Source organism: Panulirus ornatus, chromosome 64 (genome assembly GCF_036320965.1).
Source record: "Panulirus ornatus isolate Po-2019 chromosome 64, ASM3632096v1, whole genome shotgun sequence".
Taxonomy (NCBI): Eukaryota; Metazoa; Arthropoda; class Malacostraca; order Decapoda; family Palinuridae; genus Panulirus; species Panulirus ornatus.
In genome coordinates, this window is record NC_092287.1 from 3,246,206 (window position 1) to 3,268,496 (window position 22,291).

General features: G+C 41.4%; 3 protein-coding genes across 14 annotated transcripts in view; 2 read left to right on the forward strand and 1 right to left on the reverse strand.

Moving 5' to 3' along the window:
- The window catches only part of LOC139746288 (uncharacterized), a 30,136-nt gene extending 16,043 nt beyond the window's left edge, over positions 1-14,093 (forward strand). For 9 of the 12 annotated variants that reach the window (XM_071657377.1, XM_071657365.1, XM_071657368.1 and 6 more), the window contains 3 exons: positions 5,644-5,813; positions 6,309-6,431; positions 13,464-14,093. In XM_071657377.1, the coding sequence (XP_071513478.1) occupies positions 5,644-5,813; positions 6,309-6,431; positions 13,464-13,505 (335 nt within the window). In that variant the 3' untranslated portion in view covers positions 13,506-14,093. The remainder of the gene's footprint in view (positions 1-5,643; positions 5,814-6,308; positions 6,432-13,463) is intronic. The other 3 variants (XM_071657366.1, XM_071657374.1, XM_071657375.1) reach the window with 1 other exon arrangement.
- Positions 1-22,291, reverse strand: part of LOC139746279 (3'-5' RNA helicase YTHDC2-like) — a 251,303-nt gene that overhangs the window by 106,765 nt on the left and 122,247 nt on the right. The gene's annotated exons all lie outside the window — the stretch shown is intronic.
- LOC139746332 (uncharacterized) lies at positions 17,219-19,692 on the forward strand. Its single transcript, XM_071657475.1, has 2 exons — positions 17,219-17,431; positions 17,722-19,692. Exon 2 carries the CDS (start codon positions 17,885-17,887, stop codon positions 18,557-18,559), a length of 675 nt encoding a protein of 224 aa, XP_071513576.1. The 5' UTR covers positions 17,219-17,431; positions 17,722-17,884; the 3' UTR covers positions 18,560-19,692.

Genomic DNA, 22,291 nt, shown 5'->3' on the forward strand with positions numbered 1-22,291 from the left:
ATATATATATATATATATATATATATATTCTTTTTCTTTTCTTTTAAACTATTCGCCATTTCCCGCGTTAGCGAGGTAGCGTTAAGAACAGAGGACTGGGCCTTTTTTGGAATATCCTCACCTGGCCCCCTCTGTTCCTTCTTTTGGAAAATTAAATAAAAAAACGAGAGGGGAGGATTTCCAGCCCCCCGCTCCCTTCCCTTTTAGTCGCCTTCTATGACACGCAGGGAATACGTGGGAAGTATTCTTAATCCCCTATCCCCAGGGATAATATATATATATATATATATATATATATATATATATATATATATATATATATATATATATATGTATATATATATATATATAGATATATATATATATGCGGGAGACAGCGACAAAGTATAAAAAAAAAATATATATATATATATATATATTTTTTTTTGTGCTTTGTCGCTGTCTCCCGCATTTGCGAGGTAGCACAAGGAAACAGACGAAAGAAATGGGCCAACCCACCCCCATACACATGTATATACATACACGTCCACACACGCAAATATACATACCTACACAGCTTTCCATGGTTTACCCCAGACGCTTCACATGCCCTGATTCAATACACTGACAGCGCGTCAACCCCGGTATACCACATCGATCCAATTCACTCTATTCCTTGCCCTCCTTTCACCCTCCTGCATGTTCAGGCCCCGATCACTCAAAATCTTTTTCACTCCATCTTTCCACCTCCAATTTGGTCTCCCACTTCTCGTTCCCTCCACCTCCGACACATATATCCTCTTGGTCAATCTTTCCTCACTCATTCTCTCCATGTGCCCAAACCATTTCAAAACACCCTCTTCTGCTCTCTCAATCACGCTCTTTTTATTTCCACACATCTCTCTTACCCTTACATTACTTACTCGATCAAACCACCTCACACCACACATTGTCCTCAAACATCTCATTTCCAGCACATCCACCCTCCTGCGCACAACTCTATCCATAGCCCACGCCTCGCAACCATACAACATTGTTGGAACCACTATTCCTTCAAACATACCCATTTTTGCTTTCCGAGATAATGTTCTCGACTTCCACACATTCTTCAGTGCTCCCAGAACCTTCGCCCCCTCCCCCACCCTGTAACTCACTTCCACTTCCATGGTTCCATCCGCTGCTAAATCTACTCCCAGATATCTAAAACACTTCACTTCCTTCAGTTTTTCTCCATTCAAACTCACCTCCCAATTGACCTGTCCCTCAACCCTACTGAACCTCATAACCTTGGTCTTATTCACATTTACTCTCAGCTTTCTTCTTTCACACACTTTACCAAACTCAGTCACCAACTTCTGCAGTTTCTGACCCGAATCAGCCACCAGTGCTGTATCAATAGCGAACAACAACTGGCTCACTTCCCAAGCCCTCTTATCCACAAGACTGCATACTTGCCCCTCGCTCCAAAACTCTTGCATTCACCTCCTTAACAACCCCATCCATAAACAAATCAAACAACCATGGAGACATCACGCACCCCTGCTGCAAACCAACATTCACTTCGAACCAATCACTTTCCTCTCTTCCTACTTTTACACATGCCTTGCATCCTCGATAAAAACTTTTCATTGCTTCTAGCAACTGTCTCCCACACCATATACTCTTAATACCTTCCACAGAGCATCTCTATCAACTCTATCATATGCCTTCTCCAGATCCCTAAATGTTACATGCAAATCTATCTGTTTTTCCAAGTATTTCTCACATACATTCTTCAAAACAAACACCTGATCCACATATCCTCTACCACTTCTGAAACCACACTGCTCTTCCCCAATCTGATGCTCTGTACGTGCCTTCACTCTCTAAATCAATACCCTCCCATATAATTTCCCAGGAATACTCAACATACTTATACCTGTGTAATTTGAACACTCACCTTTATCCCCTTTGCCTTTGTACAATGGTACTATGCATGCATTCCGCCAATCCTCAGGCACTTCATCGAGAACTGTACATACATTGAATATTCTCACCAACCAGTCAACAACACAGTCACCCCCTTTTTTAGTAAATTCCACAGCAGTACCATCCAAACCTGCTGCCTTGCCGGCTTTCATCTTCCGCAAAGCTTTTACTAGCTCATCTATGTTTATCAAACCATTCTCCCTGACCCCTCTCACTTCGCACACCACCTTGACCAAAATGCCCTATATCTGCCACTCTGTCAGCTAACACATTCAACAAACCTTCAAAATACATATATACAAAATATATATATGCACATGTATATATCCATACTTGCCCACCTTTATCCATTTCTGGTACCACCCTGCCCTACAGGAAACAGCACCCCCCCCCCCCCCCTCCCCAAGCAACAAGGTAGCGCCAGGAAACATACGAAGAAAGGCCACATCTACTTACATCCATTCTCTAGCTGTCATGTATGATGCACTGAAACCTCAGCTCCCTATCCACATCCAACCCCCATAGAGCTTTCCCCAGATGTCCCACACGCCCTGGTTCAGTCCAGTGATAGTACATCAACCCCAGTATACCACATTGTTCCAATTCACTCCACTCTGTGCATGCCCCCACCCTCATGCATGTTTAGGCCCCGACCGCTCAAAATCCCCCTCATTCCGTCCTTCCTCTAATCTGGTCTCTCTCCTTTCCCTGTTCCCTCGACTTCTGACATACACATCCTCCTTGTCAACCTCTCCCCAGTCTCTCTCTCTCTCTCTCTCTCTCTCTCTCTCTCTCTCTCTCTCTCTCTCTCTCTCTCTCTCCAAATGTTCAAACTGTTTTAAGTTTTCTCTTCCCACATCTAAAGCAGAGTAGCTAGCATAGGCAAAATTCATTCCCAGTTATCTTTGGTGCTAACTGCATCCTCACCTTTGCAATTTGAATATTAAACAGGAATTTCAAAACAGTACATTTGCAGAAACTTTCTGCAAGTTAGTTTGGCTGTCAGATACTTTCAGTGGAGCATCTTGGGTTTAGAGGGAAGTTATGTATGATGAATCTTTTGGATGTTTACAATAGAATGAGCCTTTGCCAAGAAAAGGAAAGGGATGGACTTTGTTTTCCTATACTGCTAGAAGTTGTTCAGGTCTGCCCACAGGATAATATAGAAAAAAAATACATAGTTTAAATATATATCTATTTATCTATCTATCTATCTATCTATCTATATATATATATATATATATATATATATATATATATATATATGAAGCGTCTGGGGTAAACCATGGAAAGCTGTGTAGGTATGTATATTTGCGTGTGTGGACGTATGTATATACATGTGTATGGGGGGGGGTTGGGCCATTTCTTTCGTCTGTTTCCTTGCGCTACCTCACAAACGCGGGAGACAGCGACAAAGTAAAAAAAAAAAAATATATATATATATATATATATATATATATATATATATTCTTCTTTCAAACTATTCGCCATTTCCCGCATTAGCGAGGTAGCGTTAAGAACAGAGGACTGGGCCTTTGAGGGAATACCCTCACCTGGCCCAATTCTCTGTTCCTTCTTTTGGAAAATTAAAAAAAAAAACGAGAGGGGAGGATTTCCAGCCCCCCGCTCCCTCCCCTTTTAGTCGCCTTCTACGACACGCAGGGAATACGTGGGAAGTACTCTTAATCCCCTATCCCCAGGGATGATATATATATATATATGACATCTATTTCCTTCGGAAACTCTCTCAAGATGGTGGCGATGGCAAAAAAGTCTATGACTGGTGGACTTCACTGCCACTTCTTAACCTTAAGTGCCTCACCCTTAACAGGCCATTGGCAAAGGTCTAAAGGTAATTATAAATAAGAAAATAGAATATCAAGACAGGCATAAGAGGGGAGAGAGGACACTTTTAGTTGACTGGAAATTACAAAGGCAGATTTTAACTAAGGACACATGACAGAATTGCCTTTTCTTACTGGTATAAAGTGTCCAATTGTGTCCAATAGAGTCATATCAAGGGCCATTAATATACCTGGTCAGTGTCACTGACTTTCCAAAAGATCTTGAATGATACCTGAATCTGTTTGTTGATGGTGCTGTAATAATGAGATAAGTAAGGTGTGTTCATGATTAAGATGGCCTTCAAAGGGACTTGGACAACCACCAGCATTAGTTAGATATATGGTTGATATACAAATATACTGTACAAATAGGTAATTACACACATAGAGAAAGTAATAGACTTCTACCTGAATGTGTCTGCAGATGCAAGTTCACAAGGGAAGTGAAAATTGAGGAGGATTGCATCAACTTACAAGGAGACCTAGATTGACCCCGAAATTGGTTTGATGCATGGCTGAATAAATGTAAGGTTATGAGGATGGGTAACAGTGAAAGAAGGCCTCAATTTGAATGTTAGCTAGTAAGGTATAAGGAGGAGGAATCTGTGTGTGAGAGAGAATTGGGAGTTGACATCAGACCTAATTCATTGCCAAAGTCTCATTTTCGGAGAATAGTAGAGACAAATTATGTGTTGGCAAATATTATCATAGTAATTAAGTTTATGGATAAGGTAGTAGTCAACAAGCTGTTTACATCTGACAGTAAGCCAAAACTAGAATATGCAACTCAAATTTGTTCACTGCACCTAGGAAAGCATAAAGGCCTAAGAGAGAAGGTCCGAAGAAGGGCAACTGATGGTACTAGAATAGAGAGAGAGGAGATATAGGGAGAGGCTAGAAGCTTTAAATATGCCCACCTAGGAAGAGAAAATTACTTGATCACTACATTTATGTTTTTAAACTTACTGATGACATATACAGTGAAGAGTTCTTTTAGAAATGTAGGGATAAAATGAGGGGATGTAACTTGACATTACGTGCAAAAAGTGTTAGAAAAGATATAGTGAAAGGTATTTTTGTAGCATAAGAGTAGGGAGTGAATGGAATAAACCAAATGATGAAATTGTGAATACAGACAGCATGCAAAAAGAAAAAATTTGTGATAGCAGTGAAAGTTCATGAGTGTAGAACTCCCTCTACTTTCTGTACAAACAGGTGATTACATCGTACAAGTAAGTAATTACACATGCAGAAGAACTCCCTCCCCATAAAGTACAAATGGGTAATTACATATATAAAAAAAACTGAACATTTCTTAAGTAGCTGACAAGCAACCAGTGGCCATAAGAAACTTAGCAAGAAACTTGTTAGAGGAAATGTAAAGAAATACTTTTTTAGTGTCAGAGTAGTAGTCAAACAGATTGAATTATGAAACTGATTGCTGTACATATGCCATATTTTGAAAAAGTTGTATTATAGCAGAGAAATTTCAAGATATGGAGATCTTTGAGGATAAAACTTTCTCCCTATATTCTGCAAATAGGCAGTTACTAATGCATAATGATAAACCACGTAATAACCTTTGATACTGTATTAAACGCTAAGTATGAGATAAGAATATAAAAAACTTTAGAACTCGTCCTGAAAACTAATAGAAAGACACTGAACTATAATTAGGTAGTCAGATTTTAGATTTCTTTTATCCAGAAATTTGTTTTTCAACCTTTAGGTCTATGGTGGCTGAGCTTCGTATCACCATTGGCTTGTATATCTAGTTTTAGAAAGTATGTCAGTCATATCCTTCTGTATCCAGTTATTTGTACCAGTCCTTAATACCACCCATTTGTCACAGCTACCCATGTGTCTGCTCTTCATCAACCTATGGACCACAAAGGAAAACCAGGAGGGAGTAGTTTCCTTCCTCCTGGGGAGGGGGGACAGGAGAAGTACTTCCAGCCAACTGTAAGATCACATTTGGCTCTACACTCAGGAGTATTGCCAGTACAGCAGCCACATCCAGGGGTGGGTACACAAGCTTGTCATATTAATTAAGTTCACAGGCTGAAAAGAGCTGTGTTTGTCTTAATAATGTGTCTTCTTCACCCTGTTGTAGGCTGTGTCAAATTCATACTGCTGTTTTGTATCTTGTAGGTTGCTTTTTGAGATATTCTTCTTCATTTCAATAAAATGGTGTTCGAAGTCACTATAATTTCTCTAATACATGCTATTTTTTTCTTTATTTCATTTCCTGTTTCACTAATGTCTGATCCTGCATTGTACATACTCCATTATGTTTTGCTTGTGTTCTTTCTCTTCTTATGTTGTTTTTCCAGTCACCACTTTTTCCCATATTTTTTATTAGTATCTTTTTTTTTTACTGTTCATGGTATCATTCCTTTTTTTATAACACCATGACCATTCAAATGTATAGACACACATTAATTCATAGGTATATGTTGCACTTAGATTTTTTTAATTCTAATTTTTTATGACATCCATATAAACCTCTCTCCTAAGGGTGGTAAGAGTGGAAGCATCACTTCAGGGTTCCCTGTCCGTGCAGCACCTCCTTCCTCCCAGCAACCACCCCCTGTTGTGAGCTCCACATCCCATGTGAGTAAGCCAGAAGCTCAGCCAAGGGTTAGTGTCTTGTATTTTTGTTGTGAAATTGTATGTTTAGCATGACTTACTGCCTTCTTTTTGACTTCTTTAGTTTTTATATTTTGAATCTACTCCATGAAGCTTATACTGTTCAGGATAGTACGATGAAAAGTTCATAGCAGTAATCTTTATTAGTTCATACCCGTGTGCAGCACATCAGCTCACCATATAAGCAAACAATTGTTAGTGTATTTAATAACAGCTACATTTTGGAGGGAATAATGATGTATTATATCTTAAACGCAAACTTGGTAAGAGCTTATGGTATTTGCACAAAGATAGATAATTGAACCATGTTTGTGATTTTCTTTTTTTCTTTTAGTGTTTTATTAACTTCTGATTTTCACTGAAGGTGACAACAAACTACAGATATGCCCATATACTGTTAGGAGCTGCAGTACAGATACCTGTTAAATAAGAAGGTAGACAAGAATACATTGGCATGCCCTATCCCACCAGTTAATGGGAGTCATGAACCTGAATGACTTGAATTCTGCATTCACAGTACTCATTGTCCTGACCAACTAGCAGTTTACCCTCATTTAGTTAGTAGATGTGCCTGTTCTTCAGCTAGGCTTGTCTGTGCCTTAGGACAACTGTTGGCCATGTAGAGGCATACTATTGTAGCAGTTAACCCTTAAATCTCAGTTGACTCTATTATGTCAGTCATGATACTTGCAGGAAAGTAGTCTTTAGACTGTCTTTTATCCATTATAAGATTTTTTTTTTTTTTTGCTTTGTCGCTGTCTCCCGCGTTTGCGAGGTAGCACAAGGAAACAGACGAAAGAAATGGCCCAACCCACCCCCATACACATGTATATACATACGTCCACACACGCAAATATACATACCTACACAGTTTTCCATGGTTTACCCCAGACGCTTCACATGCCCTGATTCAATCCACTGACAGCACGTCAACCCCGGTATACCACATCGATCCAGTTCACTCTATTCCTTGCCCTCCTTTCACCCTCCTGCATGTTCAGACCTCGATCACACAAAATCTTTTTCACTCCATCTTTCCACCTCCAATTTGGTCTCCCACTTCTCCTCGTTCCCTCCACCTCCGACACTTATATCCTCTTGGTCAATCTTTCCTCACTCATTCTCTCCATGTGCCCAAACCATTTCAAAACACCCTCTTCTGCTCTCTCAACCACACTCTTTTTATTTCCACACATCTCTATTACCCTTACATTACTTACTCGATCAAACCACCTCACACCACATATTGTCCTCAAACATCTCATTTCCAGCACATCCACCCTCCTGCGCACAACTCTATCCATAGCCCATGCCTCGCAACTATACAACATTGTTGGAACCACTATTCCTTCAAACATACCCATTTTTGCTTTCCGAGATAATGTTCTCGACCTCCACACATTCTTCAAGGCTCCCAGGATATTCGCCCCCTCCCCCACCCTATGATTCACTTCCGCTTCCATGGTTCCATCCGCTGCCAGATCCACTCCCAGATATCTAAAACACTTTACTTCCTCCAGTTTTTCTCCATTCAAACTTACCTCCCAATTGACTTGACCCTCAACCCTACTGTACCTAATAACCTTGCTCTTATTCACATTTAAACTTAACTTTCTTCTTTCACACACTTTACCAAACTCAGTCACCAACTTCTGCAGTTTCTCACATGAATCAGCCACCAGCGCTGTATCATCAGCGAACAACATCTGACTCACTTTCCAAGCTCTCTCATCCCCAACAGACTGCATACTTGCCCCTCTTTCCAAAACTCATGCATTCACCTCCCTAACAACCCCATCCATAAACAAATTAAACAACCATGGAGACATCACACACCCCTGCCACAAACCTTCATTCATATATATACATGTGTATGGGGGTGGGTTGGGCCATTTCTTTTGTCTGTTTCCTTGCGCTACCTCGCAAATGCAGGAGACAGTGACAAAGCAAAATAAAAAAAATATATATATATATATATATTTATATATATATATATATATATATATATATATATATATATATATATATATATATGGATTTGTATGTAGCATTTATGGATCTGGAGAAGGCATATGATAGAGTTGATAGAGATGCTCTGTGGAAGGTATTAAGAATATATGGTGTGGGAGGAAAGTTGTTAGAAGCAGTGAAAAGTTTTTATCGAGGATGTAAGGCATGTGTACGTGTAGGAAGAGAGGAAAGTGATTGGTTCTCAGTGAATGTAGGTTTGCGGCAGGGGTGTGTGATGTCTCCATGGTTGTTTAATTTGTTTATGGATGGGGTTGTTAGGGAGGTAAATGCAAGAGTTTTGGAAAGAGGGGCAAGTATGAAGTCTGTTGGGGATGAGAGAGCTTGGGAAGTGAGTCAGTTGTTGTTCGCTGATGATACAGCGCTGGTGGCTGATTCATGTGAGAAACTGCAGAAGCTGGTGACTGAGTTTGGTAAAGTGTGTGGAAGAAGAAAGTTAAGAGTAAATGTGAATAAGAGCAAGGTTATTAGGTACAGTAGGGTTGAGGGTCAAGTCAATTGGGAGGTGAGTTTGAATGGAGAAAAACTGGAGGAAGTGAAGTGTTTTAGATATCTGGGAGTGGATCTGGCAGCGGATGGAACCATGGAAGCGGAAGTGGATCATAGGGTGGGGGAGGGGGCGAAAATTCTGGGGGCCTTGAAGAATGTGTGGAAGTCGAGAACATTATCTCGGAAAGCAAAAATGGGTATGTTTGAAGGAATAGTGGTTCCAACAATGTTGTATGGTTGCGAGGCGTGGGCTATGGATAGAGTTGTGCGCAGGAGGATGGATGTGCTGGAAATGAGATGTTTGAGGACAATGTGTGGTGTGAGGTGGTTTGATCGAGTGAGTAACGTAAGGGTAAGAGAGATGTGTGGAAGTAAAAAGAGCATGGTTGAGAGAGCAGAAGAGGGTGTTTTGAAGTGGTTTGGGCACATGGAGAGGATGAGTGAGGAAAGATTGACCAAGAGGATATATGTGTCGGAGGTGGAGGGAGCAAGGAGAAGAGGGAGACCAAATTGGAGGTGGAAAGATGGAGTGAAAAAGATTTTGTGTGATCGGGGCCTGAACATGCAGGAGGGTGAAAGGAGGGCAAGGAATAGACTGAATTGGAGCGATGTGGTATACCGGGGTTGACGTGCTGTCAGTGGATTGAATCAAGGCATGTGAAGCGTCTGGGGTAAACCATGGAAAGCTGTGTAGGTATGTATATTTGCGTGTGTGGACGTATGTATATACATGTGTATGGGGGTGGGTTGGGCCATTTCTTTCGTCTGTTTCCTTGCGCTACCTCGCAAACGCGGGAGACAGCGACAAAGTATAAAAAAAAAATATATATATATATATATATATATATATTCTTTCTTTTCTTTCTTTCTTTCAAACTGTTCGCCATTTCCCGCATTAGCGAGGTAGCGCAAGGAAACAGACGAAAGAAATGGCCCAACCCCCCCCATACACATGTATATACATACGTCCACACACGCAAATATACACACCTACACAGCTTTCCATGGTTTACCCCAGACGCTTCACATGCCTTGATTCAATCCACTGACAGCACGTCAACCCCGGTATACCACATCGCTCCAATTCACTCTATTCCTTGCCCTCCTTTCACCCTCCTGCATGTTCAGGCCCCGATCACACAAAATCTTTTTCACTCCATCTTTCCACCTCCAATTTGGTCTCCCTCTTCTCCTCGTTCCCTCCACCTCCGACACATATATCCTCTTTTATTTTATTTTATTTTATTTATTTATTTTGCTTTGTCGCTGTTTCCCGCGTTTGCGAGGTAGCGCAAGGAAACAGACGAAAGAAATGGCACAACCCACCCCCATACACACTGTACACACACACACACGCCCACACACGCAAATATACATATCTATACATATCAATGTACACATATATATAAACACACAGACACATACATATATACCCATGCACACAATTCACACTGTCTGCCCCTATTCATTCCTATCGCCACCTCGCCACACATGGAGTACCATCCCCCACCCCCCTCATGTGTGCGAGGTAGCACTAGGGAAAGACAACAAAGGCCCCATTCGTTCACACTCAGTCTCCAGCTGTCACGCAATAATGCCCGAAACCACAGCTCCCTTTCCACATCCAGGCCCCACACAACTTTCCATGGTTTACCCCAGATGCTTCACATGCCCTGATTCAATCCACTGACAGCACGTCAACCCCGGTATACCACATCGATCCAATTCACTCTATTCCTTGCCCGCCTTTCACCCTCCTGCATGTTCCGGCTCCGATCACTCAAAATCTTTTTCACTCCATCTTTCCACCTCCAATTTGGTCTTCCACTTCTCCTCGTTCCCTCCACCTCTGACACATATATCCTCTTTGTCAATCTTTCCTTGCTCATTCTCTCCATGTGACCAAACCATTTCAAAACACCCTCTTCTGCTGTGTCACCCACACTCTTTTTATTAGCACACATCTGTCTTACCCTTTCATTACTTAATCAAACCACCTCACACCACATATTGTCCTTAAACATCTCATTTCCAGCACATCCACCCTCCTCTGCACAACTCTATCTATAGCCCACACCTTGCAACCATATAACATTGTTGGAACCATACCCATTTTTGCTTTCCAAGATAACGTTCTCAACTTCCACATATTTTTCAACGCTCCCAGAACTTTCGCCCCCTCCCCCACTCTATGATTCACTTCCGCTTCCATGTTTCCATCTGCTGCCATACCCACTCCCAGATATCTAAAACACTTCACTTCCTCCAGTTTTTCTCCATTGAAACTTACCTCCCAATTGACTTGTTCGTCAACCCTACTGTACCTAATAACCTTGCTCTTATTCACATTTACTCTCAGCTTTCTTCTTTCACACACTTTACCAAACTCAATCACCAGCTTCTGCAATTTCTCACCCAAATCAGCCACCAGCATTGTATCATCAGTGAACAACAACTGACTCACTTCCCAAGCTCTCTCATCCACAACAGACTGCATACTTGCCCCTCTTTCCAAAACTCTTGCATTCACCTCCCTGACAACCCCATCCCTAAACAAATTTAACAACCATGGAGACATCACACACCCCTGCCACAAACCAACATTCAATGAGAACCAGTTACTTTCCTCTCTTCCTACTCGTACACATGCCGTACATCCTCAATAAAAACTTTTCACTGCTTCTAACAACTTGCCTCCCACACCATATATTCTTAATACCTTCCACAGAGCACCTTTATCAACTCTATCATATGCCTTCTCCAGATCCATAAATGCTACATACAAATCCATTTGCTTTTCTAAGTATTTCTCACATACATACTTCAAAGCAAACACCTGATCCACAAATTTACTTTTTTTTTTTTTTTTTTTTTTTTTTTTGCCGGTCTCCCGCGTTTGCGAGGTAGCGCAAGGAAACAGACGAAAGAAATGGCCCAACCCACCCCCATACACATGCCCTGATTCAGTCCACCGACAGCAGGTCAACCCCGGCACACCACATTGCTCCAACTCACTCCACTCCCCGCCCTCCCCCCACCCTCCCGCATGCCCAGGCCCCGATCACTCAAAATCCCCCTCACTCCATCCCACCTCCCCTCCTCGCTCCTCCACCTCCGACACACACATCCTCCTGGTCAATCTCTCCTCACTCACTCTCTCCACTACATTTACTTATGTATAAACAGTATTGACATATCAGTGCCATACAGATGTCAAAATTCTGGAGGATTGTACAAGATATGCTACCTCGCTAATGAAGGAAATGGCAATAAAGTATGGAAAAATTTTCCATACTTCCATGTTCATCCATTCCATATACAGTAAACCCATAGGAAGATAAAACACGCGTTTCATTTTCCTGTTATTTTCTTTTTATATACAAGATCATGCTTACCATTGTGACCTTGGTAAAAACTTCACTGCTTTTAGCAACTTACCACCCACACCAAGTATGATAAATATTATTATTTTTTTATCATCATTATACATAATTGCTGCTTCCCACATCAGTGAGGCAGTGCCAGGAAACAAAGAATGGTCCATCCACTCATGTACACATATTTATACTTGAATGCACATGTACATATCAACATATACATGCACACACAGGCATTTACATATATACACATGTACATGTTCATACTGGCTTGCCTTCATTCATTCGAATTGCTATCCCACCCCCAACACCCATAGGAAACAGCATCACCACCCCCCCGCTTCAGCAAGGTAGCACTAGGAAAACAGACAAAAAAGGCCACATTCATTCACACTCAGTCTCTCATTGTCATGTGTAATACACTGAAACCACAGCTCCCTATCCACATCTAGACCCCACAGACCTTTCCATGGTTTACCCCAGATGCTTCACATGCCTTGGTTCAGTCCATTGACAGCACATCGACCCCGGTATACCACATTTTTCCAATTTACTCTATTCCTTGCACGCCTCTCACCCTCCTGTATGTTCAGGTCCCTACCGCTTAAAATCTTTTTCACTTCATCCTTCCACCTCCAATTTGGTCTCCCACTTCTCCTTGTTCCCTTAACCTCTGACATATTTATCCTCTTTGTCAATCTCTCCTCACTCATTCTCTCCCTATGTCCAAACCACTTCAACACACCCTCTTCTGCTCTCCCAACCACACTCTTTTTATTTCCACCCTTTCAATACTCACTCGATCAAACCACCTCACACCACAATTGTCCTCAAACATTTCATTTCCAACACATCCACTCTCCTCCATACAACTCTATCTTTAGCCCATGCCTCACAACCATATAAAATTGTCGGAACTACTGTTCCTTCACCTGTTTTCTTAATGTATTTATCAATGACCCATTATCTTGCATCCATATAGAAAGCTGATTGGATAAGAAATTATGAGGTAAGTGAGAGATGTGGTAATAAGAGGAGTATGTATGAGAAAGGGAAAGAATGTGTTTCTTGAGTTTTTGTTTTTCAGCATCCCTAAAGCTAACTAATAAATGATTTCCTTTCTTTTCAGTCATACAGTAATCAACCAACATATTCTCGTCCATACTATTAAGAAGAGTTCTCACTGGACAGATTTGAATTCTTAGTTTGAAATTCAGGATCTGCTAGTGACAAGAATAATGGACCATTTTAACTTAACCAACTCTGTTGTAGCTAGAAATGCTGATAATATTGTTTCATATTCCAAAACTTTTTGTAAAAGATGCTTTAAGCCTCGAGCATTATTGTGACATTTCATTGGTAACATCAATAAATGTTTTGTTACACATCATATCTGATGTTTATCACATTACATTTATAAAATTTATAGTAAGCTGTTAAATGTCTTTGCAGTAATGCAGATATTGTGGAATGTAATCTTAATCAACACTTGCATTAAAGATGTATTACAACTGCTTGGAATAGATGTGGAAGCTGTTGAGGTGATTGTTTACATTAAAAGGATAAAAGCAATTTCTGTATATCCTGAATTTATTTATATGCCTGTACTTGAGTGAAAAGATGACAAAAATATGTTAAAGATATTTGTATTGTACTATTTTATGAACTCTGCATAATCCTTAATAGCAGAGGTATTCATCAAATTAAAAGTAAGTTAATGTTGAGCTTTTTAGAAGCAGGTAAGGTATTACCTGTTACTGACACCAGTTATCAAAACATTTAGGTATTACATGAAATAAACTTTAAATCTCATTTTCTTATGGACTTTACTGCTGTTTTACTTCATTCAAGTTATAAATCATCTTTGATATTCCAAACAAACTTAAATTTGAAGGTAATAAGAAAAATTACCTCCATTAGCAGGACAGTAAGCCTACCTCATGAAATTAACCCCTCCCTTTCCCATGTTATCTGCCAGCCAGCAAGGGTGCAACACTGATTCCCATCCTTTTGTAGATAATCCATTAAATGTAGATGGAGTTAATATATTTTTAACATTTAAAAACCTTATTCTTTTCATAGGAGACCCACTAAAACATATTTTAACTCTATGACACTACAATCATCAGAAAAGATCTATTCATTGGTTATGGTATACTTCGCCCTGATTTGGCAGACAGAGCCTTTTAAATGAATTACATATTCTTAACTCAAGTACAGTGTGTTAATTGAAACCCTGGATTTCCACACTTAAATACATGTTTCTTACTTATACAAATTGATTCATCAGTGACACAAGTTTCTATTAACACTACTACATGCTCGTGTGTCAATTTTTTTCCCATAGCCAACTACATGGTCCTCTCAGGACTTTCAGAAGCTGTGGTGGGCAACTCCACCTCTGCCTGTCTTCTCTATTTCTGTAAATATCTTAATGACCATTCATTCGTGAATTAGCTGAAAGCCTGATGAAGAAAATTATGCTGAAATGTATGTAAATAATGACAAGTTTTCCATACTAATTTGCATGCAGAAGTGAAATATTCATGTTTGGGGAGCAGCTGCAGTGGCTCTATGCTTCTCCCACCCATTTTTTCTCCTGGTGAATATCAGTATGATTATTAGGCCAAGAGTTAGCTAAAAGCCTACTCAAAAGAACTGTGCGGAAAAATCATATAGATAATAATAGTTTCCATACAATGTTGTGAGTACAAGTGAAATATTTATGTTCATGGATCACCGAAGAAGTATTCAATAACTCTTACATGCAGATATGAGAATCCACCTTACACCTTCCTTGAATGGACAATCACTCCCACTGAATAAAACACCAACCATTTCAGGGATCACATAAAGAGTGCCTTGATATAGAGGGGTACTTGGACAAGACCACTGGCAGGAACATGGTATGTCCCTTACAGCTGATGATGAAAAAAAGAAACATCTTTATAATCACATTACGCACGGCAAAACAGCACCTAAAAGATTTGGAAGCTGTCCATATTAGTGATTGAGTTTCATCAGTCAATGAATAATCAAACATGGTGACCACAATCCTCGTATTTGATGGCGAGGAGAGTCCCCCATCAACGTCACCAGCTGCATTAGACCCTTCCCATACTAGCCCCAGGAGATCTGAGATATTTACGCTGAGTGAAGTCAGCACCTGATCAAGGTAACATGTCCTCCTGCCCTCTCTCTCTCTCTCTCTCCCCTTCAATCAAGATGAAAATTTATTTGCAGGAAATTTATAGAAAAACGACTAGAGAAGCTGGTGCTGCTGTTAAAAAAAAAAAAAAGAATCCTCTTAAATCACCATTTGAAATTACCCTCACCTGGTCCTCTGAACACTACTTTTAATTTTCCTGTTATCTAGCTGGATGGGTCACACTGTTGCCTTTTTCTCCCCAGTAGCTCAATGGTGCCATTCAAAGATTACTTCCCTCTATCAAGGACTTCTTGTGTCACTATGGGTTAAAGACGTTTGCTCTGCTTCCTACCGAAGCCCTCACCACCACATGGCTTATAAAGCAGGTTACGGAGGGCATTCAAGGTATCTTTCTTCCTTCATTTTCAAACTGTAACCAAATCAGAAGCCTTCTAATGTTTTCCTCTTCTTTTCCATACTACGAGCAAATGAACATATGAAAAGAGAAATATGTTGCATTCTGAAGGTCCCCCCTGAAGTCGGTTCAAAGAAAACGATTGAAACGAAACCACAAGTACTTAACTATTTATTAATTCCGTTTCGTGGAACTTATACTTCTTGTCAAGAAAACGAACTGTCTCATTCTGGGTCTGCTTTGCTACTGTGCCTCACGAAAAGGAATCCAACTCAACGTATATCAGAACATGTAATATTAACATGTTACAGGGCGCCTGACAGTTGAGCCCTGGTTAATTACAGAAGCAAGTGAACCCGTTGCACTGGACCACAGAACGGAGTTTGGACCCTGCTGTCTACTCCTCCAAGGGCCTACCCACTCACTATGGGCTTTGTAGGGAGAGGCAGGCCGCCAACAGAGTGGGCACCTATACTCTTAGGCAGAAGTTCCAGAAATTCAAGTCCCATCATCAGCTGGGCCTGTGATATGGTGTCTTCTCTTGCGCAACCCGGGAGCGCAACTGCCGAGCGTCGTGGTGAAATCATTTCCTTAAAGTTTCATTCTGCTTTAGTTATACCTTAATATGACAATACTTATGGAAACTATCTGATGTTAATCTAGGAATAGGCCTTCCCGTTGCGTCGTATCTGTACAGTGTTTTACGGTGCTTCGTACACACGCCAGTTGCGCGAGACTTTATTGACCTGTTGAAGGTGTGGCAGCTGGTATGTGTACATCGATTTGACAAGAATGAGCTTGGCAAGGGCTCTTATTGACGAGGGCACATAGTGTTGAGCCCACGTATTGCCGAGAGCACGTATTGTTGAGCCCACGTATACTGCCGAGAGCACGTATTCTTGAGCCCACGTACTGCCGAGAGCACGTATTGTTGGGCCCACGTACTAATGTTTAACGATCGACCTTACTCCCTGGTATTGAGGGCAATCATCTGCTGTATGCTCGGGTTAACGATTACTTGGAAACGAAGACACGTGAATTCTGGGGAAATATAGGATAGCCTGCCATACTGTCGGCCTCCAACTGGTACCATCATGTCCCGCATACACAATATCTTTTCAAATTGGCATTAATCATTTCTAATTTCATATCTTTAGGGTACTTATGACCGTAAACAATTCTTTGGGGTGGATGGTGGGAACAGAATGATAACATGAAGTATGCTTACTCTACGAAAAAGGTATATATATACATATATAAAGTGAGTATATAGGCGTTAGGCACCAGCAGCAGCGAGAAACGTTTCGAATATCAGATACAGGACGCCTTCACACACGCCACTAACACCACTAATGTTCGGGACATCAAACCCACAAGCTGCATTCGGGTGACTTCCCCACCCAACAGTGTGGACAGTAAGAGGCACCAGTTGAAATAGTGTGTAAGAGTAAATTCACACAGTTGCTGGTATCTGGTTCGAAGCTACGCTGAAAGGAAAGAAGCCAAAAAGGGATATTGAGAATTTTTGACGAAGGTAAGACAGCGTGAAGGCAGTACAACAGTAAACTGTCCATGTGTGAATTGATGGACATCTCCCTTCAATAATTTATTCATTGAATCTTTATCATTACCATTTTTATCTGTTGTCATCGTGTTCCTGAGTGAGTAGTGAATGTACAAGCGTTAAGCTGTCTACCATCCGTGTGCGTATATCTGCGTAAATGCACAGCTTTCCACAGTGACTTGGAGAGAGACTATACAAGCACACGGGGTGAAGCCGGCGGTAACAGCAGTTACTGTAACAAGGCGTTTCGTCTCTTTCAGAACGAGCTCAAGCACCCCCGTCGTTCCCTGCGGGAGGAGGAACAGGCCGTCCCTCTCCCCCCTCAGTATCTTAAGTGACAACAGGTAACACAGCCCCGTTCAACACCCCCCCCCCTCCTCATCCTCACACAGCTCCCTCCCTAATCACAAGGTTGAGAGTAAAATGTTCGAGAGAGAAGTGAATGCCTCGATGGATCGGCCCATTGATGAGTCGGACGACACCAAAGCAGTCTCGATCAACCAGTCTGTCGAGGGTGCAACCGCTTCCCCCACTACCCTCACGGAAGTTGAAAGTGTGGCTCCTGAAGGAGATGGGGAGATGACGGGTGATGGTTGTGGCCACCCCGTCGCCGTCGGCCTTCAGACCTTGCCCGTGCCCCCAGCAGCCCACAGTCAGACGGCAGGATCATCCGTCCTCGGCGGCGATAAACCGAGAACCTTCGAGACTCTAGGGACCCAGACCCCGTGCGCCTGGCCGCCCGCGGCTCCTGCAGGTGGGAGACGCCAGCCCTACCTCGCTGCGAGACCTTCGGCAGCCAAGGTAGCGCGGGTCGTGTACCTGAAGCAGCCACAGCAGCCACCATTCCCCGGGAGAGTCGCCGTGCTGCGGGCAGGCCCTGGGCGGGCACACCGACCTCGCCTCCTGCTGTGTGGCGAGGCCGCTGCCAGGATGGCCGCGCTCCCGAAGTGGACGCCGGCGCAGCTGCTGCAGGAGAGGGACAGACTCAGGCGAGAGAACCAGGAATTACACGGACAAGTGTCTCACTTCCAGCAGCTCTTCCAGAACAGGGAACAGCTGATACATCTGCTGAGGAGGCTGGGTATAGAGGCGTCCTAGCGCCCGCTCTCTACCAGCGCTGAAGGCTGCGTATACAGGCGTCCTAGCGCCCGCTTCCTACCAGCGTCCTCACATTCATCACTCTCTTCCTCCCAACGTCCTCACTTTCCTCACTCTCTTCCTCCCAACGTCCTCACTTTCCTCACTCTCTTCCTCCCAGCGTCCTCACTTTCCTCACTCTCTTCCTCCCAACATCTTCACCTTCCTCACTTTCCTCTTCTCCATCCTTTGTCCCCTTTGTCTTCACTCATATTCTCTCAGGCGGTCTCTGGGTGTCACTTGTGTGATAAAGTGACTGACCTCTGTTACCTCCTCCCCACTCACCCTACAACATGTGTTACCCCCTCCCCACTCACCCTACAACATGTGTTACCTCCTCCCCACTCACCCTACAACATGTGTTACCCCCTCCCCACTCACCCTACAACATGTGTTATCCCCTCCCCACTCACCCTACATGTGTTATCCCCTCCCCACTCACCCTACAACATGTGTTACCCCCTCCCCACTCACCCTACAACATGTGTTACCCCCTCCCCACTCACCCTACAACATGTGTTATCCCCTCCCCACTCACCCTACATGTGTTATCCCCTCACCACTCACCCTACAACATGTGTTATCCCCTCCCCACTCACCCTACAACATGTGTTATCCCCTCTCCACTCACCCTACAACATGTGTTATCCCCTCCCCACTCACCCAACATGTGTTACCTCCTCCCCACTCACCCAACTACATGTTACCCCCTCCCTGTTGACCCAACAACATAGACCCAAATAGCATGGAAGATTGTAATTAATATATTATTCATCATATACATGACGTTTTCCATACCTTGTTGTGTCAATATATATATATATATATATATATATATATATATATATATATATATATATATATATATATATATATACACACAAAACGTTTTTCTTACTATTAATCAATCGGTACCATTATAAATTAGATTCAATTTTTGATGATCATTTCTTTCAAGTATTTAACAACATACTTAGGACTTCATATGCAGCAATGACTGTATTTGTAGTAATGACTGTATTTTTAATATTCTGTATTCTTTAAAAAACATTGTAACGCTTTTATAACATCAATAAAAATGATCAGCACACCAAGCTGTGTTTATATCGTACCCATATGTCATGCATATATAATGGTATGTGATCACAATCTGTTTTTTAGTATATATATTTTCTACTTAATCGCTGTTTCCCGCTTCAAGCGAGGTAGCGTCAGGAAACAGACGAAGAATGGTCCATCCTCTCATATACGCGTATATGTACATAAACGCCCTTACACACACATATACATACATATACATATCAACATATAGATACATCTACATACACAGAAATTTATATATATATATATATACATATATATTTTTTTTTTTTTTTTTTTTTTCATACTATTTGCCATTTCCCGCGTTAGCGAGGTAGCATTAAGAACAGAGAACTGGGCCTTAGAGGGAATATCCTCACCTGACCCCCTTCTCTGTTCCTTCTTTTGGAAAATTAAAAAAAAAAGAAAGGGGAGGATTTCCAGCCACCCGCTCCCTCCCCTTTTAGTCGCCTTCTACGACACGCAGGGAATACGTGGGAAGTATTCTTTCTCCCCTATCCCCAGGGATATATATATATATATATAATTTCCTTTATATCTATTATACTTCGTCGCTGTCTCCCGAGGTAGCGCAAGGAAAGTGACGAAAGAATGGCCCAACCCACCCACAACGTATGCATATACATACACATGCATATACATACACGTCCACACACGTACATATACATACCTATACATTTCAACGTATACATACATATATATATATATATATACATATATATATATATATATATATATATATATATATATATATATATATATATATATATACAGACATATACATATATACACATGTACATAATTCATACTTGCTGCATTTATCCATTTCCGTCGCCACCCCGCCACACATGAAATGACAACGCCCTCCCCCCGCATGCGCGCGAGGTAGCGCTAGGAAGAGACAACAAAGGCCACATTCGTTCACACTTAGTCTCTAGCTGTCATGTATAATGCACCATAACCACAGCTCCCTCTCCACATCCAGGCCACACAAAACTTTCCATGGTTTACCCAAGACGCTTCACATGCCCTGGTTCAATTCCCTGAGAGCACGTCTACCCCGGTATACCACATCGTTCCAATTCACTCTATTCCTTGCACGCCTTTCACCCTCCTGCATGTTCAGGCCCCGAACAATCTCCCTAACAATCCCATCCATAAACAAATTAAACAACCATGGAGACATCACGCATCCCTGCCGCAAACCAACATTAACTGAGAACCAATCACTTTCCTCTCTTCCTAAACGTACACATGCCTTACATCATCGATAAAAACTTTTCACTGCTTCTAACAACTTGCCTCCCACACCATATATTCTATATACCTTCCACAGAGCATCTCTATCAACTCTATCATATGCCTTCTCCAGATCCATAAATGCTACATACAAATCCATTTGCTTTTCTAAGTATTTCTCACATACATTCTTCAAAGCAAACACCTGATCCATACATCCTCTACCACTTCTGAAACCACACTGCTCTTCCCCAATCTGATGCTCTGTACATGCCTTCACCCTCTCAATCAATACCCTCCCATATAATTTACCAGGAATACTCAACAAACTTATACCTCTGTAATTTGAGCACTCACTCTTATCCCCTTTGCCTTTGTACAATGGCACTATGCACGCATTCCGCCAATCCTCAGGCACCTCACCATGAGTCATACATACATTAAATAACCTTACCAACCAGTCAACAATACAGTCACTCTCCTTTTTAATAAATTCCACTGCAATACCATCCAAAACCGCTGCCTTGCCGGCTTTCATCTTCCGCAAAGCTTTTACTACCTCTTCTCTGTTTACCAAATCACACACACACACACACACACACACACACACATACACACACACACACACACACACATATATATATATATATATATATATATATATATATATATATATATATATATATATATATATATAGAGAGAGAGAGAGAGAGAGAGAGAGAGAGAGAGAGAGAGAGAATCGTCTCATCCTACAACTATTGTTGAGTCTCTCTCTCTCTCTCTCTCTCTCTCTCTCTCTCTCTCTCTCTCTCTCTCTCTCTCTCTCGTTTTCTACATACCTGCTGTCCTTTCTCTAACAACCCTCCCCTCCCTACTCTCTCACATCCTATCATTCATATGTCTCAAAAGCAAATGCTTGTAGTTGGTGAAGCTTCTATACGACAGCTTAAAATAACTTACACTTATTTATCTTCTGTACAAGGCTAACAGCTTATACTTTTCTATCTTCTATACAAAGCTAAAAGCTTGTACTTTTGCATCTTCTATACAAAGCTAAAAGCTTGTGCTTATGTATTTTCTATACAAAGCTAAAAGATTGTACTTATGTATTTTCTATACAAAGCTAAAAGCTTATACTTCTTTATTTTCTATACAAAGCTAAAAGCTTGTACTTATGTATTTTCTATACAAAGCTAAAAGCTTGTGCTTATGTATTTTCTATACAAAGCTAAAAGCTTATACTTATTTTCTATACAAAGCTAAACGCTTGTACTTAAGTAATTTCTATACATAGCTAAAAACCTGTACTTATGTATTTTCCATACAAAGCTAAAAGCTTATACTTCTTTATT

What these genes read in the sequence shown, in the direction of transcription:
- LOC139746332 (XM_071657475.1), top strand. Translation starts at nt 17,885, where the DNA reads ATGTTCGAGAGAGAAGTGAATGCCTCGATGGATCGGCCCATTGATGAG.